The sequence below is a fragment of the Periophthalmus magnuspinnatus genome, chromosome 17, assembly GCF_009829125.3.
Source record: "Periophthalmus magnuspinnatus isolate fPerMag1 chromosome 17, fPerMag1.2.pri, whole genome shotgun sequence".
Lineage (NCBI taxonomy): Eukaryota > Metazoa > Chordata > Actinopteri > Gobiiformes > Gobiidae > Periophthalmus > Periophthalmus magnuspinnatus.
In genome coordinates, this window is record NC_047142.1 from 5,997,257 (window position 1) to 6,011,755 (window position 14,499).

The window sequence follows — 14,499 nt, forward strand, 5'->3', positions numbered from 1 at the left end:
AATTCCACATACTTTGCACTTAGAAGCATGTATAAGACACACACAGGACTACAGTGAGAAAACACAATAATGAAAGAGATCCCAGCAGTGGTATGGGTGTTCTGTTTGTCACAAGTAGAGGGCAGCACTGAGGCGCATTCCTGTTTTCTTTCTTTGACAGTCTGCTCATCCGTCCAGAGCCTGTCCAGACTTTTGCTGCTAGTGTCTTAAACGAGGCTTTAATGTCTCTTTTCCGCAATACTGTGTGGTTTCTCAATGGCATTCAGCACTACACAAGGTCAGTACATTATTAATTTACTTTTTTACTAGGCTACTCAGCTAAATTCTAACAGGACTATGGAAAATAACCCTTTAATAAAACAATCTAAATAATTTATGACATTATACAAGGTAGGATTTGTGTAGAAATGTAATGTACTAATACAGTAGCGCAACATTAAAGGTCTTTTGACAGTTGTATTAGGTTAACACTTGGCATTGATATTTGAATAATCTGATTTTAGTGCTGAAACAAAGAAGAATGAACAATAAGGTGTATACTGTAAATGTGTTTCCGTCTTCTAATTTTCCATTTAATAATAAACTGTTTTGTTTTAAAGAGAGGGATATGAGACTGCATCAAGACATTTTGATCCACATGATTTGGACGTATCAGTTGTGGGAAGATCCTTTATGATCACAGGCGCCAACAGTGGTATTGGGAGAGTGACTGCCATGGCAATAGCAAAGAAAGGTACTCAAATAAAAAGCTTAGAATTTACAAGAGTATAAAAACATATTGTTTGTACTTTGTTATTGGTCAGGTGGGACTGTACACATGGTGTGCAGGGACCCAGATAAAGCTGAGGAGGCCAGAGCTGAGATCATCAGGGAGTCTGGAAACTCAGTGAGTGTGAACTGGGTCTGAAGCAGCCCACACAGTGTCTAACTCACAGTAACTTTAGATAACACATCAAAATGAAAGCACTCTCTAAAGCTTTTAAAAATCCCCCAAAATGTATTCAAATGTATTTACAGGAGGTGCATGTCCACATTGTAGACCTGTCAGAGACACGAAAAGTGTGGGAGTTTGCAGAAGTGTTTAGAAAGCAATATACAGCCCTAAATGTTTTAGTGAGTATGTCATTATCATACCTAGAACTGTTACCTGTACCAAACTAAATATTTGTGCTGTTCATTGGCAGATAAACAATGCAGGATGTATGTTGTACAAGAGAGAGCTGAATGCTGATGGACTGGAGAAGAGTTTTGCCACCAACACGATGGGTGAGAGTTAAGACCGTTCAAATGTCCAGTGTCCGACTAGTGTCATGATTGTGATCTCTGTCTTCAGCGGTGTACGTGCTCACTCGGACCCTCATACCCCTTCTACAGAAGAGCAGGGATCCAAGGGTGGTATGGTCAGACACAGAAACAATCATGTGCAGTGCAACACAATGGCACCGTTGTGTATTCATTTGTGGCTCCGCTTCTCCACAATTGTTAGATCACGGTGTCCTCAGGCGGTATGCTTGTTCAAAAACTCAAAACTGATGACTTGCAGTCAGAGAACCGTTACTTTGATGGAGTAATGGTCTATGCCCAAAATAAGGTAAAAGTATATTCTGATGCTGCCATTTGCATGTAACTGCACTCATCATGAGCTAAACTGTGTTGTTATTTTGCTTCCAGAGACAGCAGGTGGTGCTAACAAGGCAGTGGGCCAAAGCTCACCCTGCCATACACTTCTCTGTGATGCATCCTGGCTGGGTGGATACTCCAGGTACCGTCAGAAATAAAGAGTGTGGTTTGAAAACATCTGTGAAAAGTATAACTGTTTGTGGTCACTAGCCGTGTCTACTTCAATGCCGAAGTTTCACAAGATGATGGAGGGGAGGCTGCGCACTGTGGAGCAGGGAGCTGACACTGTAGTTTGGCTGGCTTTGTGTCGAGCTACTTCAAGAACTCGTAGTGGGTTGTTCTTTCAAGGTGACCAGACACCTTCTGTAGATTACTTACACATGTTTTCTACAAATGGATCTATTTATTCTTTACACTGTCTTGTAGATCGTATACCCGTCCCTGTACACTTGCCTGTGGCTTGGACTCACAGCTCTTCTGAGGATATTCAGTGTTTCATGGGACAATTGGAAGCACTGGCCAACGCCATACAATCAAAAAGACCAGATGTACTCCCGAATTCCACTGATTTTACCAATCCTCAATTTGTTTGAATTCATAAGCCTTGGTAAGCTTTTGATATTTAATTTCAAATAGTTGCCATTAACTTAATATGGGTCATAATAATATATATAATATATATACTGTCTAATAAAATATATGAAGATGTATACTTCAGACCTAAATAAATATTTACTTTAGAAAGGCTTCTGCGATTACTGCTTTGTTCATTGATTTGGACTGAATTAACCTGGTAGGGCCCTTTTTGTATGGAACTTGGGATAGGATGTCAAATACTTGTTTTAATGGCAGACGTGCCCAATGTTACAGAGGCATTAGCAAAAAAAAAAAGAGCCGTTGGGTCACTACTGGTAAAAAGTAAAAAGATATCACACTAGTGTCAGAAAACTTGAAGACCAAGTTTACCAGTTTTCATCTTAGAAATCGCCATTGTTTAAAATGAAAATTCTCAGAGAACATGCAAACTCTTCTCGCTGGCTGGGAGACAAACCCAGGGCCATCTTACTGTGGAGCGGAAGAACAAACTGCTGTGCTATCCAGATTTGACCAAAGGTCTTATCAATAACAGATGTAGGGGAAATTATGCAAAAAGCATTAAGTTACAAGGGCTATTGAAGCATGTGGGAAAAAAAAATCAAAGTACATATTTTTGTTTTGAAACAATCCACAGTTGCTGTTTTAATTGTATTTATTATTACGGGAACAAAAAAAAATATGTGGTGCATTCACATTTTTCCCCAAGGATTTGTCAGTAACTTCTCTATCAGGGTAAAACAGTGAAAAGCTTGAAGAAATTCACAGGGAAGACCAAATTAAAAATCATTGGGAGATTTTTATGTGCAGTTTATTCCCCATTCAAGTGTCTTTGCGGTGTTTAAAAGTTGACGTCAGCGTTTGTCTTCAAAAGTAACCTTCCAGTCGATGAAAAACAGCAGTCCAAATAAAACAAATTCCATTTCCAGTCTCTTACCTCCTTTTATCAGTAAAAGTGTCTCTATGCAACATAGGTGTATACTTTACGATCCTCTGGTGTTCTTGCCAAGTATTCTCTTTCTATTAGTCCTTCAATACGCTTTTTTATAACCACAGGACTGGGGAGGAAACGGGCCCGAAGCTGCTGAGTCACCTGTTAACACAACCACACACAAAACAGTTACAAACAAGAAAATAACTCAACCAAAAATTCAAATAACTATCAAATTCATTTCTACCTCTGCCACCAAAACATTATGTTGCATCTTCTTCCGCGACTTCATAATTCGGACTATGGCAGCTTCAATTTCATGTTTTCTGTCATCATCCACTTTTTGTCGAGTTTCTTTCCGCTCAGGATCAGATTCTCCTTGTTTAGCAGCAACTAAAACAAAAAATAAATGCTTATGAAAATTAATGTTATTATCTTGAAATGTTGAAATTGATATGAATACAGACCTGTTTGAATTTTGACTCTGTGTAGCTTGGACGTAAACTGATCATTAACTGTAAACACGTGGCCATTTTCAATCTCCTTGGACTTGGGCTCCTTGGTGAGAATTCTCTGCGTGGGCTTTCCACAGGCTAAAGATTGTAACGCTCGCACCAACTCTCGCTCTGGGATATCAGTTTCCTGTTGGATTTCCTGTTAACAAGAGAGTAAGATAGTGTAACTACTTTTTATGCAGAAGTCTGCATTAGCTTGTAGACTCTGCATTCACCTCAAATGTGCACTTTTCTCTGTTATTAAAAAGCATAAGGATCGTCATCTGGAAGGTGGAGACTTGCAGTATGTGCTTGCGGGTGTTAGAGCCTGTGACCTGAGCGCCGCCAACGCCCACCTCAGAACCATCCTCCTGTGATGTGTTTCAAAAGCAAAATTAAGGCTCATCTAACTCAATATAAGAGCAAATCCTTTCCCAAATGCTTGTAAATAAACTAGAGCTCTACCTTTTTAACCACACCATAGAATGTTGCATTTAGGTCTGCGCCACCCATGTGATGCTGCAGTGTGAGCTGTCGACCACTGTGCTTAGCGAGGTAAAACCTATAACACAGAATGCCCCAGATGAAGCCTCTAGTTCACTTATAGATTAGATTAAATCAAAGCCTCACCTTCTAAAGACTTCAAAGGCATGTCTGGGAGCAGGGGGGATGTTGCATTTGGGAGTTGCTGACTGAGTCGGCCAATATCCAGTCGTGAGAACTCTTACTATAAGGTCCACTCCACTCAGAGATGCCTGAATAATGTTAATTCACATTATTTACATGTGTTGATTGGTTAGTTTTAGCTTAGTCCTTCATCTTACCGATGTGGTCTGAATGTGCTGCCTGAATTCATCCATCGTAGTGTTTGAAATGCTCATGTCTCGGAACATTCCTTCCAGTTTTGAGGTGAACTGACAGCCACATTCTGTCTGTAAGATAAGAAACAAATTGAGTTCAGATGAGGAAAAAAATGTTATTTAGACAATATATTGTAAAGCATTCACCTTGAGCTTAGAAATCATATTTTTTTCAGAATCGTCTGACACACTCTTGTTGCTCAAAAGCCTCCGGCCAAGATGCTGCTTGTAGTACCGTTCAAACACATCTTTTTCTTGCATGAACCTAAACAACACCATGGCTTTGTCAAGAATCGACTCCACCTCCTGTTCTGTCAGCTACACAGGAAAGAAGTATATCAGATGCAAATTCTTATACAAAATAACCACAAGTTTGGAATTTATTAGATGATAACATACCCCTTTGACTCCCTTCTTGAGCTTGTCATCAATAAAAAGGGATAAATACTCTGGTGAGCGAGAGTTAAGGTTGAGGAAATACTCAAAATCTCCAGCAATTGTTTGTTTGAAGAGTCTGTCGTTGTTGAAGGACTCGAGGAGGAAGCGGTCAAACCTTGTCTTCAGATCTAACAAACCCTGTTAGATGCAAAACATATTTTTAAAGTTAAGTTCAACATTTACAGCTAACAGAAATTCTGCTCAAAGAAGTATTGTATTGTACCTGGATATAGTCCACAGGGTTCTTGCCTTCTCCTTCTTCCGACACAAGTGCTTTGCCTTGCTCTCTTAAGTAAGCACTCATACACTCACACATTGTTTTCAGACCATTTGGCACACGGCTGAATAACTTGTACATGCACGCCAAGTCTAAAACGAAGAAAACATTTCCAAATTAAGTGAAAAAATTATTGTATAATCACATTAGTTTGTTGAGATCAATTTTGTTATTATTTTCATTCCAAATGCTTAAATTACCTTCCGTCTTCCCATTTTTGAGCATATGTACAAGCCCAGAGTTTTCCATTTCCACAATGGTTTTCATGTGTTTTGAAATGAGCTCTCGTTCAACCACTTTGACAATGGGTTCCTCTGTGGACTTGTCCAAGCAATGCATAACCCGCTCAATCTCCTCATTTATTCTGGCCTCAACTTTCTTTATGTACACACTGGCACTGTTTTCAGCCAAGAACTTTTGGCTCTCCATCTAGTTGTACACATTTTAATATTTTAGTTTGCATAGATATTTTAGAAAAGCAGAAGGAAAACAGTAGGTTCTGAGGTCTCACCTGAAAGAACTCAGCAGACATATCTAAGAATGGGCCTTCAAAGTCCTCCTCGTATACCGTTCTTCCATCCAAACCAAGGATCATCAACATCTGACAAGCATTCCTAATGGCACCTCTACAAAGTAACACAAACATTTATTTAACATACCTGTGCAACATGTATTAAGTCAGAACAATATTTGAACTAGATTAGAATGGACGACCTGTCAACGACTTCTCCCTTCCTCTCACGTGCAATCATGTCCAGTAACGTCTGTTGAAGATGGTCTCGAATGCAGCCATAGCGCACAACCTGATCTCGGAAAATGATCAGGCCCAGGTTGTAGACATTCTCCACATTATTTTGTTGAACATAAACACGGTCCTGAATTAAAGAAGAAAAAAAAGACAACAGACATTAGTAACAATATTCTTGAAGACATTGCAAGAAAACTTTGAAACAAAAACAGTTTATTTTCGCCATTACTCAAACAAGAAAAGAAATAGACTCTTTGTTATACGTGATACAGTTCAAGTAGGAAGTTTTTTGGCATTTTTTTTAAGCAATGACTACAACCAAAGAGAATGCTAAAATACTTTTACACAAATATTTTAACAACAACATCCTTCAAACATTTTTCAGCAGAACAATATATAATTAGTTTGTCTTAAAATGCTTACTGCACAGTGTCACCTACCATATACATCAGAATGTCTCTGATCATAACCATTGCAGTTTGATGGTCATTCCAAGCTTGATTCAGTGTTTGCAGAAAATTATTATTTAAAGAGTTAAGCACATCCTCCCTAACCTAAAAAGTACACAGATAAATATATGGTAAAGCCAGATTAAATATCTTTACTATTACTAATACTATTATTATTAAGGTCTACTTACTTTGGTGATGAGATGTTCAGTTACAACCTCACGTAAACCAGTGTAGAGCTTTTCCCCATGTTTGTGGAGAACCATGGTGTAGGCATTCCTGTACAGCTCCTCAAAACTCAGCCCACTGTTGTTCTTCCGCTGGATCTCCTGGATGGCATTTTTGAGAAGGTCCCATATGTTGTTCACATACTTCTCATCCATGGTCATCTAAGGAGTAGAAGATTTTTTAAAGTAGGTTGTAGTGTTGATAAATACAAACAATCCTGTTATAATACCCAACCAAGTACAAAATCTTAATTGGTGGCTTTCAATTTTAGGTGACACCGCCAGGAAGTAAACGAAAACAAATGTTGAAACTGATCATTTTTAGTGACTAGGGGGAAAAAAATCTTGCATCCTCACACATCACCACAACATACCAAGAAACCTAATCGAATAAGTCTTTTGTAACAATTGTTGTTATATTATGCAACTATGATAGCAGTCTGATCATAAAACGCTACAAGGAAGGAAGATTAGTACATTCAGCAAGGTCAAATGAACTCTGTCACACACAGACACACTTTTGTCATCGTTTCATACTTCTGGAGTCTACATTCACAACAGAAACGTGATATACACTCGTACATTTATAGCAAGTTGACAGCTGCTGCTGCTACACCAACAACTACAATGACAAATGTCAGAGTTTGTACATGGCAGTTTTATGCAGCGTTACACTGACTTATACGTGTCAGCTACCGCAAAAAACAAAGACGCTTTTGCGTTGCCATAGAGCAGTGGAGGGAGCAACTTATCTTGTCAAGTGAGCTAGCCTTTCGGGCCTGCTAATGTTAACCAAGCTTCATCCAATATCCTACCCACGACCGTATTTGAAGTATTTAACATAACATCTGTAATCTAGATGACGAAACACAGTGCCATCTTCACACTATGAAGCCCAAATGTGTCACAATCCCCGCATGTTTAAAAAAATAGCTTGGAAAGGAAGTTAACTGTTGTTTTTTTCCCCGTTGGAGATGCTAGCTGGGACACTTGCTAGCATTCAATATTAAATTACTGTTACTCTTCCACAAATATGATCTTTAACTCTGCACAGATACACTAAATACTCACAGGAAACGCTCGTATCCTCATCTTGGTGTCTTTCTTGGTGCCGCCTTTTAGGTTGGACATGATTAGTTTTTAAAGTAACGCTTCCAAATTAGCTTGAAGACTACATTAAAACCGTTTTCTAGTGTGTTATTCACGCCAGGACTGAGGCAAGACACTCGACAACCTCCCCTGTGGGAATTAGGTCGCTGTGCAATGTTGTTGTTGTCACTCGATTTGAGCTTTCTGGTTTGTGGCTAGTCTGCTTATGCTAGCTGGAGCGGCGGTGATGGCGGATGGGCATGGTTCCACTGCGCAAGGCCGTAATCTCGCGAGAGTTCACAGGCCAACGGACAGGTGCATGCCACAGGTACAAGCTAGCAAGAGTCATAATGTTCGTCATATGCGAGACTTCTTAGTCATAGTCATAGCTTTTTTTTTTTACGAGATGTGCTAACAATTCATACACTGAAACGAGAAAAACAGCTAAACCGGTTAAACATTTGATAATTCTGTTGACATTTTGTGCACTAGAGTTTCTAGTTTTTCTAGTTTCTATTTCGAACTTTTACATAAAGTTAACGTGTAATGAGTTATTAATTTTACTTAGTTAAACGGTGCTCCAACAAATCCACTTGAGTTTATATATATATATTTTTTAATTTTTTTGTATTTTATCTTATTTTTTGTATTTTTTCTGTTGTCCAGGTGCAGGGCAGGGGTTGGAAGACCACATATCTTCTCACTGTCATCACCACACTCCCTGCAATGTAAGGAAAAAGCAAAAAGCTATGTATAATGCAGTAATACTTTTCTATAAAGCAGGAATCTCAAACTCACGTCCCGGGTGCCAATTGTGGCCCGCGAGACGATATTTTGTGGCCCACAGGACAATATGAAAGTTTAATGTTAGTGTGGTATTACAATGTTGCGTGTTGAAGGTACCGCCAAATCAGTAAACCCCAAACATACTTGTCACTCGCGCTGTGTACTCCTGTCACAAAAGATTCAACAAATAATGATGTATATCCACAAACTCCACAAGAATTGGCATATTTCCTCATGTATGTTGAAAACAGCAATGACGTTTTTTTGTGGAATAACTGATGCGGCCCAGCTTCACCCAGACTCTACCTCCTGTGGCCCCCAGCTAATTTGAGTTTGAGACCCCTGCTATAAAGGCTTTCCCATATTTTTTAAGTCAAATTTATACAAGGCATAGGCCTAAATATACCTTTGCATTTAGTTGCCATAAAGGAGGCTGATGCATTCTTTCTGAGATGTGTCCCTGCTCTTCTCCTCAGGCCCAGATTCTCCAACTGTAGTTTTCTGATTTCAGACTTCATTGTGTTAATCACCAGGATCAGTCTTTGTTCAGTCTCCATGGTTCTGACCGCACACATAATTGACTTTACTTTATGGCCCATATGTTTTAATTAACACTTATTACTTGATCAACTATGCAAAGCTCACTGTACAAAATTAAGATAATAAAGTATATTAAAATTCAAACTTACCTCTACGAATTAGAAATGCAAGTGTTTCCAATTTGAAAATGTGACAAACAGTGGTATTTCTCTCTGAAGGTACAGAGGTTTGTTTCTTTCATTGCAAGCTGATGGTCTCCAGGATTCTTCTTCCTGTTAAATATTCATTTTGTCTGTCAACCTAAAGAAACAAAAGGCACTTGGGAGAGGAGTCCTCATTATAGTGACAGCTCCCATATCCACTTCAGTTCTTCACTTCTCAAAAATAATGTTTGACTATCTTCAAGGTGTGTTATACATTTTGCGCTCTAATTTTCAAGAACATACATTAACATGTTTGTTGCTCTAAAGTTGCCCTTGGTGCCCTCTTCTGTATACAGACATTACAAAAGAAACATTATTATTGATTTAATAGTATTCATATTAGAAAGTTTGCAACAAACATTACAGCCTTTTGTAGCCATTCTGAGTGGAAATACAGGGCACTGTATTATGTCCAAAAAGTGCGTGTTTCATGACTCTATATAATATTTCAGGCCATTTTCAGAATCAGAATCAGAATCAGAAGACTTTTATTGCCATAGTCTGTGAACACAGTTCACAAACTAGGAACTTGATACGGTGAAAAAGTGCAACATAAACACACTGAATAAATACAAATACAAATAAGAGCATGCACAAAGTTAAAAAGATATGCTTAAAAAAATCAAATGAAATACTTTGTTAAATGTTTGTCAGTCGTTTAATCATCATAGTTGTGATGTAATGGTCTTTGTGTTATTACTGTCCAAAAGATAAAGTCCTTACAATTACAAATACATACTAATACAAGTAAACCTAACCCTGTCTTTGGCATATAACCCTGTTGCTGTTTGCTTCACTTCTCTTTTCAGTTTTACCCTAAATGGCCAGCAGGAGGCGTGTTTTACATGTTCTCCTTGTGTGATCTCTCACAGCAGAAGTGTAAGTCCAGAGAATAGTGATATAATGCGCTGCTTTAAAAGCAGAGGTTATTGATTTTTTACTATATTTATTTTTTTGCAAGTGATTACACGTGCAGAATTTAATACAGTGTGTTTGATTTCAGCTCTTTTTATGGTGGCTACTTGCCTTGCAAACATGACACTATAGAGGGTCAGGACAAAAGCACCTCCCTTCAGAATGCTGCACTCATCATTTTAGCCAAGTTGTTGTTGATCTGACGCCAACGCCACAAAACAGGACAAGTAATTTAGTTTGCCACTGCTGTCGACCTTGAGGAGGAGAATGTAGGCTACCAGAATCCCAATAGGGAGGCTAGAAGAAAACGTCCTGGGAGCTGTGAGGAGGGCCTTGCTATTCCTTTGGTAACATCACACACAGTCTAGTCTCCTCTATCAGAACATGGTTGACCTTCACGTTTCATTTCACGCATCAATATTATAACCTGTGTTTATTCAGCTCAGTTGATGACTTAGTTAATACAGTCTTTTATTTCAAGTAATACACTGTTATGGCCCAATATAAAAAGGCACATGTTACATACTGAATAACCGTATGAGAAACCGTAAATTAGAGAAAAAACGTTGGCTGTCAGACGCTATAAGGGCAGGGCATCTGTTTAAATAGAACGTGTTTATTACGTGCCTGTATAGTGTTATTTGCTTTTCCTTTTAAAGATCATAGTTCATGTTTGCACTTACTTAGGACCCCTGTAGTTCACTGCTCACACAAGGACTACACAAACTGACTTATATCCAGCTGTATTGTATAACCTGATAATATTGAGGGTATAGTTTTACAACAGTGACATCATAAATCTCTCTGAAAATATCTTGGATCCGAATTCAATATTGGTAATAAAATCTATATATAAGGCCTCAGTGACTAAACGGTTTTGCAGAAAGCAGCTGTAGTGTTTAACAAGCATTGGTCATGTATGAGTTATTTAAAAATATCTTCTAATAATACAAACGTATATTTATTTTCTATATTCTGTCTGTAAAATATTAAATGAGTAAATAGTAGATTATTTTTAACACAGTAAACTATATTACCCCATTGTCAGATAGCAAAATGGAAATTAATCTTATAATACTATTAATGCATTTATATTTATATATTAACTTTTACAAATTTAAGAATGTTTCCAGTTTTTTGTGCCTTCATTCTCCGGTCTGCCAGTGTTTAAATGGAGACTAGTTTTCCAGCCATTTGGCACAGTGTTTAATGATATAGCTTATAGCCACATTCCCATCCACCAACCTCCATAATGACTCACTAATGATAGGCTGCATTTGTTTTTCTTTTCCTCTCTTCTGTTTTGTCATCCTATAGGCCAGTGCTTCTCTCCCTTTAGACATCCCTCTCCAAGTAAGACCATGGCATCAGTTAGCTTTAGTTTCTGGAGAAACTATTTGTTGACTTTTCTGCACAGACTGGTACTCTGTAGGGGAGCAGGCTGTTATTTATGGCTCAGATCCTTACGTGATTGGTTGAGAAGAGATATAATTATGTCTTGTGGATGCTTAGCTAGTTTTAGAGTCACAATAGATGCCATTTTGAGTTTGCTGGTTGCTAGGTTACTACAGAGTCTACTATTATAAAGAATATGTATGATTGTGTATGATGGCACCTATTGTACTACTTTGCTGTGCTAGTGCCGCCCACTGATTTCACTGTTCCATAAATATATCCTTGAAGTAGGCTATTGGAATGCAAAATATCTCTCATCCTCGTTGCTTTATGATTTAAGTTTTTTTAGTCACTGACTGGATTATTATGCACTATCCTTCTGTTAGGTTTTTAATGTGCATTGTGGTTGGACAGAAACCTTAAATGAACTAATGCAATTATTTTAGTTTGAATTGGCTTTTTCTATGGTTATTTCAGATAAAAGCCATAAAAGGCGTCTATTTTGTGTGGTGCCTGCAGGGTACAGAAAATAAGAGAATTTTTGCTGTAGATAATAAAATGTACTATAATAAAATTTAATAGCAACGTTGGTTGCTTCCTATTGGTAGGAATTGTGAGGTCTTTATGCAAGAGCAGAACCACCGTTCCAGTAAAATACGTTTATTCAGATGTTTTGATGTACTGTTTGTTGTTTACTTTGTGTTGCTCTGTGTCACATGAACATTGGCCCGATCGTGCTGGACGAAAAATACACTTCTTGGTTTGCAGAATCGCATTTCACTGCAGCATGGGAGCCTATTAAAGATTACATGACACAGAGTCAGGACCTGGCTGACTAGATAGTTTAAGTATAGCTTCTATGATTAGGCTCATCTTCACACCTAATTACTGGTATTTGGTTTCAAGCTGTTGTGACATCAAGCTAGAGACTGTGGTGAATCTGTGGAACCAGCAGATATTTGTGTTTATAGAGAAAATTGACAATTTAAACTTCTTTGGTGTAAAGTTTATTAGTATATTTAAAAATGTGAAGGATAATAAGCAGTTTTATAATGTAAATGCAATATTTCTAACACTGTCATTAAAGTGCGTTCTTCCTCTGTAGTGATAGTTGTATTACTACTGCAGAAAATATTAGTTAAGTACGATTTCTGATTCACTCATGAGTAAAGTGGTGGGAAGTAACAGGCCTCGTTCCAAAGCCACTACATTTTCTAAAATGACCAGATGTAACAATAAATAGCTTCATTTTGTCCTACTTCTTATATTTTGCTATTTACTCAAAAGTGGTAAGTTGTTTATGTTGACTGAATTCTGTCCTCTCTCTTAGCGTATCCAGGAATGCAGTAGTGGCACTTCCAGACTGCAGTGTCCAGGGAGCCCTAAAAAGGGAAGGCAGTCTCACTCTGATTTCAGGCAGCTCATGGCGGAGGATCAGCTAAATTAGGCCTGCTTTTCATTGACTCGCTGTCCCCAGAGTCGCCGCAGCACCGGAGCCTTGTATCCATCCTCTGCACCATTATAGACACTGGGTAAGCTAAGGTGTGAGGAGTAGAGAGGATGCAGCTTGTGATGTAAACATTAAAAACATAAAGTGTATTAAAGCATTACAATAAAAATAGATTATTGCTAGAAGTGGGTGATATATATTGGTTTTGAAAGGTGTGCAAAATTTGAATCATGAGTACATTGTGTTTAAAGGAGGGCTGCATAACGTTTCTACTGAGGGTCTGCTTTTATCCATAGAGATGTCCTTGCTTTTAAACTCTTATTTTGCATACATTACCTGTGCTCTTACCATGAGCTGGGTCGCCTCTCTACACATTTGACCTGTAACTTGTAATAAATAAGATAATAAGATGAATCCTATATTGTGAAACATTTCCTGTAAAGACAAAACATCCCCAAACAGGTGACCGGCCTTCTACCGGCAAAGTTACATGTACATCTTTAAAATTGTAATGTTATAAGGTGATATTTATGCACTTTTGTCATACAATTACAGTCCATTCATGTTTTTTTTAGATATTTGTTACAATCAGGTGTATCTTTTAACAAAGTGATGATCGATTGTAAAAATATCATATCTTATCTTTTCAATTCAATTCAATTTTATTTATATAGCGCGTTTAAAAACAACTCTAGCTGCCCAAAGTGCTTCACATAAAAAGTCAACCAAAAAAGCTAATATACAGACACATACACATATACAAAGCACAGGGAAAGAACAATAAAACCCAAGATATCCCATCTAGCTAGTGTAAAGTGGTAGAGAGATGACGTGGGCTTTCAGTCTAAGTCCTAAACTGCTTTTAAAGACTGACTGGCAGAGGGAGGCTGCTCCATAGTCTTTGCTGAGAGAATCCAAAAAACTCTAGAGATATTCGATTTAGTCAATATTGCCCTCCCTCAGTTGCAGTGCACGGTCTCACAAGTATGGCCATTGGCGTGTATATTACTGCATAATCAGTGTATGGTATTGTGGGCCTGTCTCCTGTGTGCTCTTGTGCTTTTGCAGCGCTGTCCGTCTTGATCGAGCTCGTCTCTTTCTTCTCGCTGGCAGAGGGAGACAGGTGCTGAGTGCTGCTGAGTGCGACTGCTTGTGTGGGCTCCAGGGGCCTGCTTCAACATTCCTGTGATGGTTTGATCGACACTGTCCTTTGGGGAGAAAGAGGGGGGAGGCAAGATGCACACTAGGATCTGAGGTAAGTGAAATTCGGCAACTGGGCTATGCAAAGGTTATGATAACATGTTTCCCCTTTTCAGTTTCATGCATCCTAACAGTAGTCTTAAACACACTTCCTGACCGACTAAGTTGACTTGATGCTAATCTTTCTTGCTGCAAACTAGTCTGTCGTCACCCTCACTTCCTCCTTTTTTCAAACATTAACTTCTATCTGTGTCCAATTTAGTAAACATCATTGACAGCAGTG

The 14,499-nt window shown here is 38.4% G+C and overlaps 2 protein-coding genes across 2 annotated transcripts; one reads left to right on the plus strand and one right to left on the minus strand.

Moving 5' to 3' along the window:
* The first annotated feature begins 209 nt into the window (after positions 1-209).
* Positions 210-2,216, plus strand: LOC117385294 (dehydrogenase/reductase SDR family member 12-like). The gene is made up of 10 exons (XM_033982590.2): positions 210-277; positions 600-733; positions 804-886; positions 1,018-1,113; positions 1,185-1,266; positions 1,334-1,395; positions 1,487-1,591; positions 1,672-1,762; positions 1,831-1,968; positions 2,047-2,216. The coding sequence occupies exons 1-10, from the start codon at positions 222-224 to the stop codon at positions 2,211-2,213; spliced, it is 1,014 nt and encodes a 337-aa protein (XP_033838481.1). The 5' UTR covers positions 210-221; the 3' UTR covers positions 2,214-2,216.
* A 791-nt stretch (positions 2,217-3,007) lies between these two features.
* LOC117384971 (cullin-3-like) lies at positions 3,008-8,048 on the minus strand. Its single transcript, XM_033982162.2, has 16 exons — positions 7,710-8,048; positions 6,603-6,800; positions 6,403-6,516; positions 5,929-6,089; positions 5,726-5,840; positions 5,415-5,643; positions 5,161-5,306; positions 4,899-5,075; positions 4,647-4,817; positions 4,464-4,571; positions 4,270-4,394; positions 4,105-4,201; positions 3,876-4,010; positions 3,613-3,799; positions 3,393-3,538; positions 3,008-3,307 (listed from the first exon to the last, which is right to left on the minus strand). The coding sequence occupies exons 1-16, from the start codon at positions 7,767-7,769 to the stop codon at positions 3,176-3,178; spliced, it is 2,301 nt and encodes a 766-aa protein (XP_033838053.1). The 5' UTR covers positions 7,770-8,048; the 3' UTR covers positions 3,008-3,175.
* Positions 8,049-14,499: the final 6,451 nt, after the last annotated feature.

Coding starts and splice junctions, on each gene's coding strand:
- LOC117385294 (XM_033982590.2), top strand. CDS start 222: ATGTCTCTTTTCCGCAATACTGTGTGGTTTCTCAATGGCATTCAGCAC. Junction 734..803: donor CATGGCAATAGCAAAGAAAG/GTACTCAAATAA, acceptor GTTATTGGTCAG/GTGGGACTGTACACATGGTG. Junction 1,396..1,486: donor AGAGCAGGGATCCAAGGGTG/GTATGGTCAGAC, acceptor CACAATTGTTAG/ATCACGGTGTCCTCAGGCGG.
- LOC117384971 (XM_033982162.2), bottom strand. CDS start 7,769: ATGTCCAACCTAAAAGGCGGCACCAAGAAAGACACCAAGATGAGGATA. Junction 6,090..6,402: donor GAGACATTCTGATGTATATG/GTAGGTGACACT, acceptor TCTTTAATTCAG/GACCGTGTTTATGTTCAACA. Junction 4,818..4,898: donor TCAAGAAGGGAGTCAAAGGG/GTATGTTATCAT, acceptor TTTCCTGTGTAG/CTGACAGAACAGGAGGTGGA.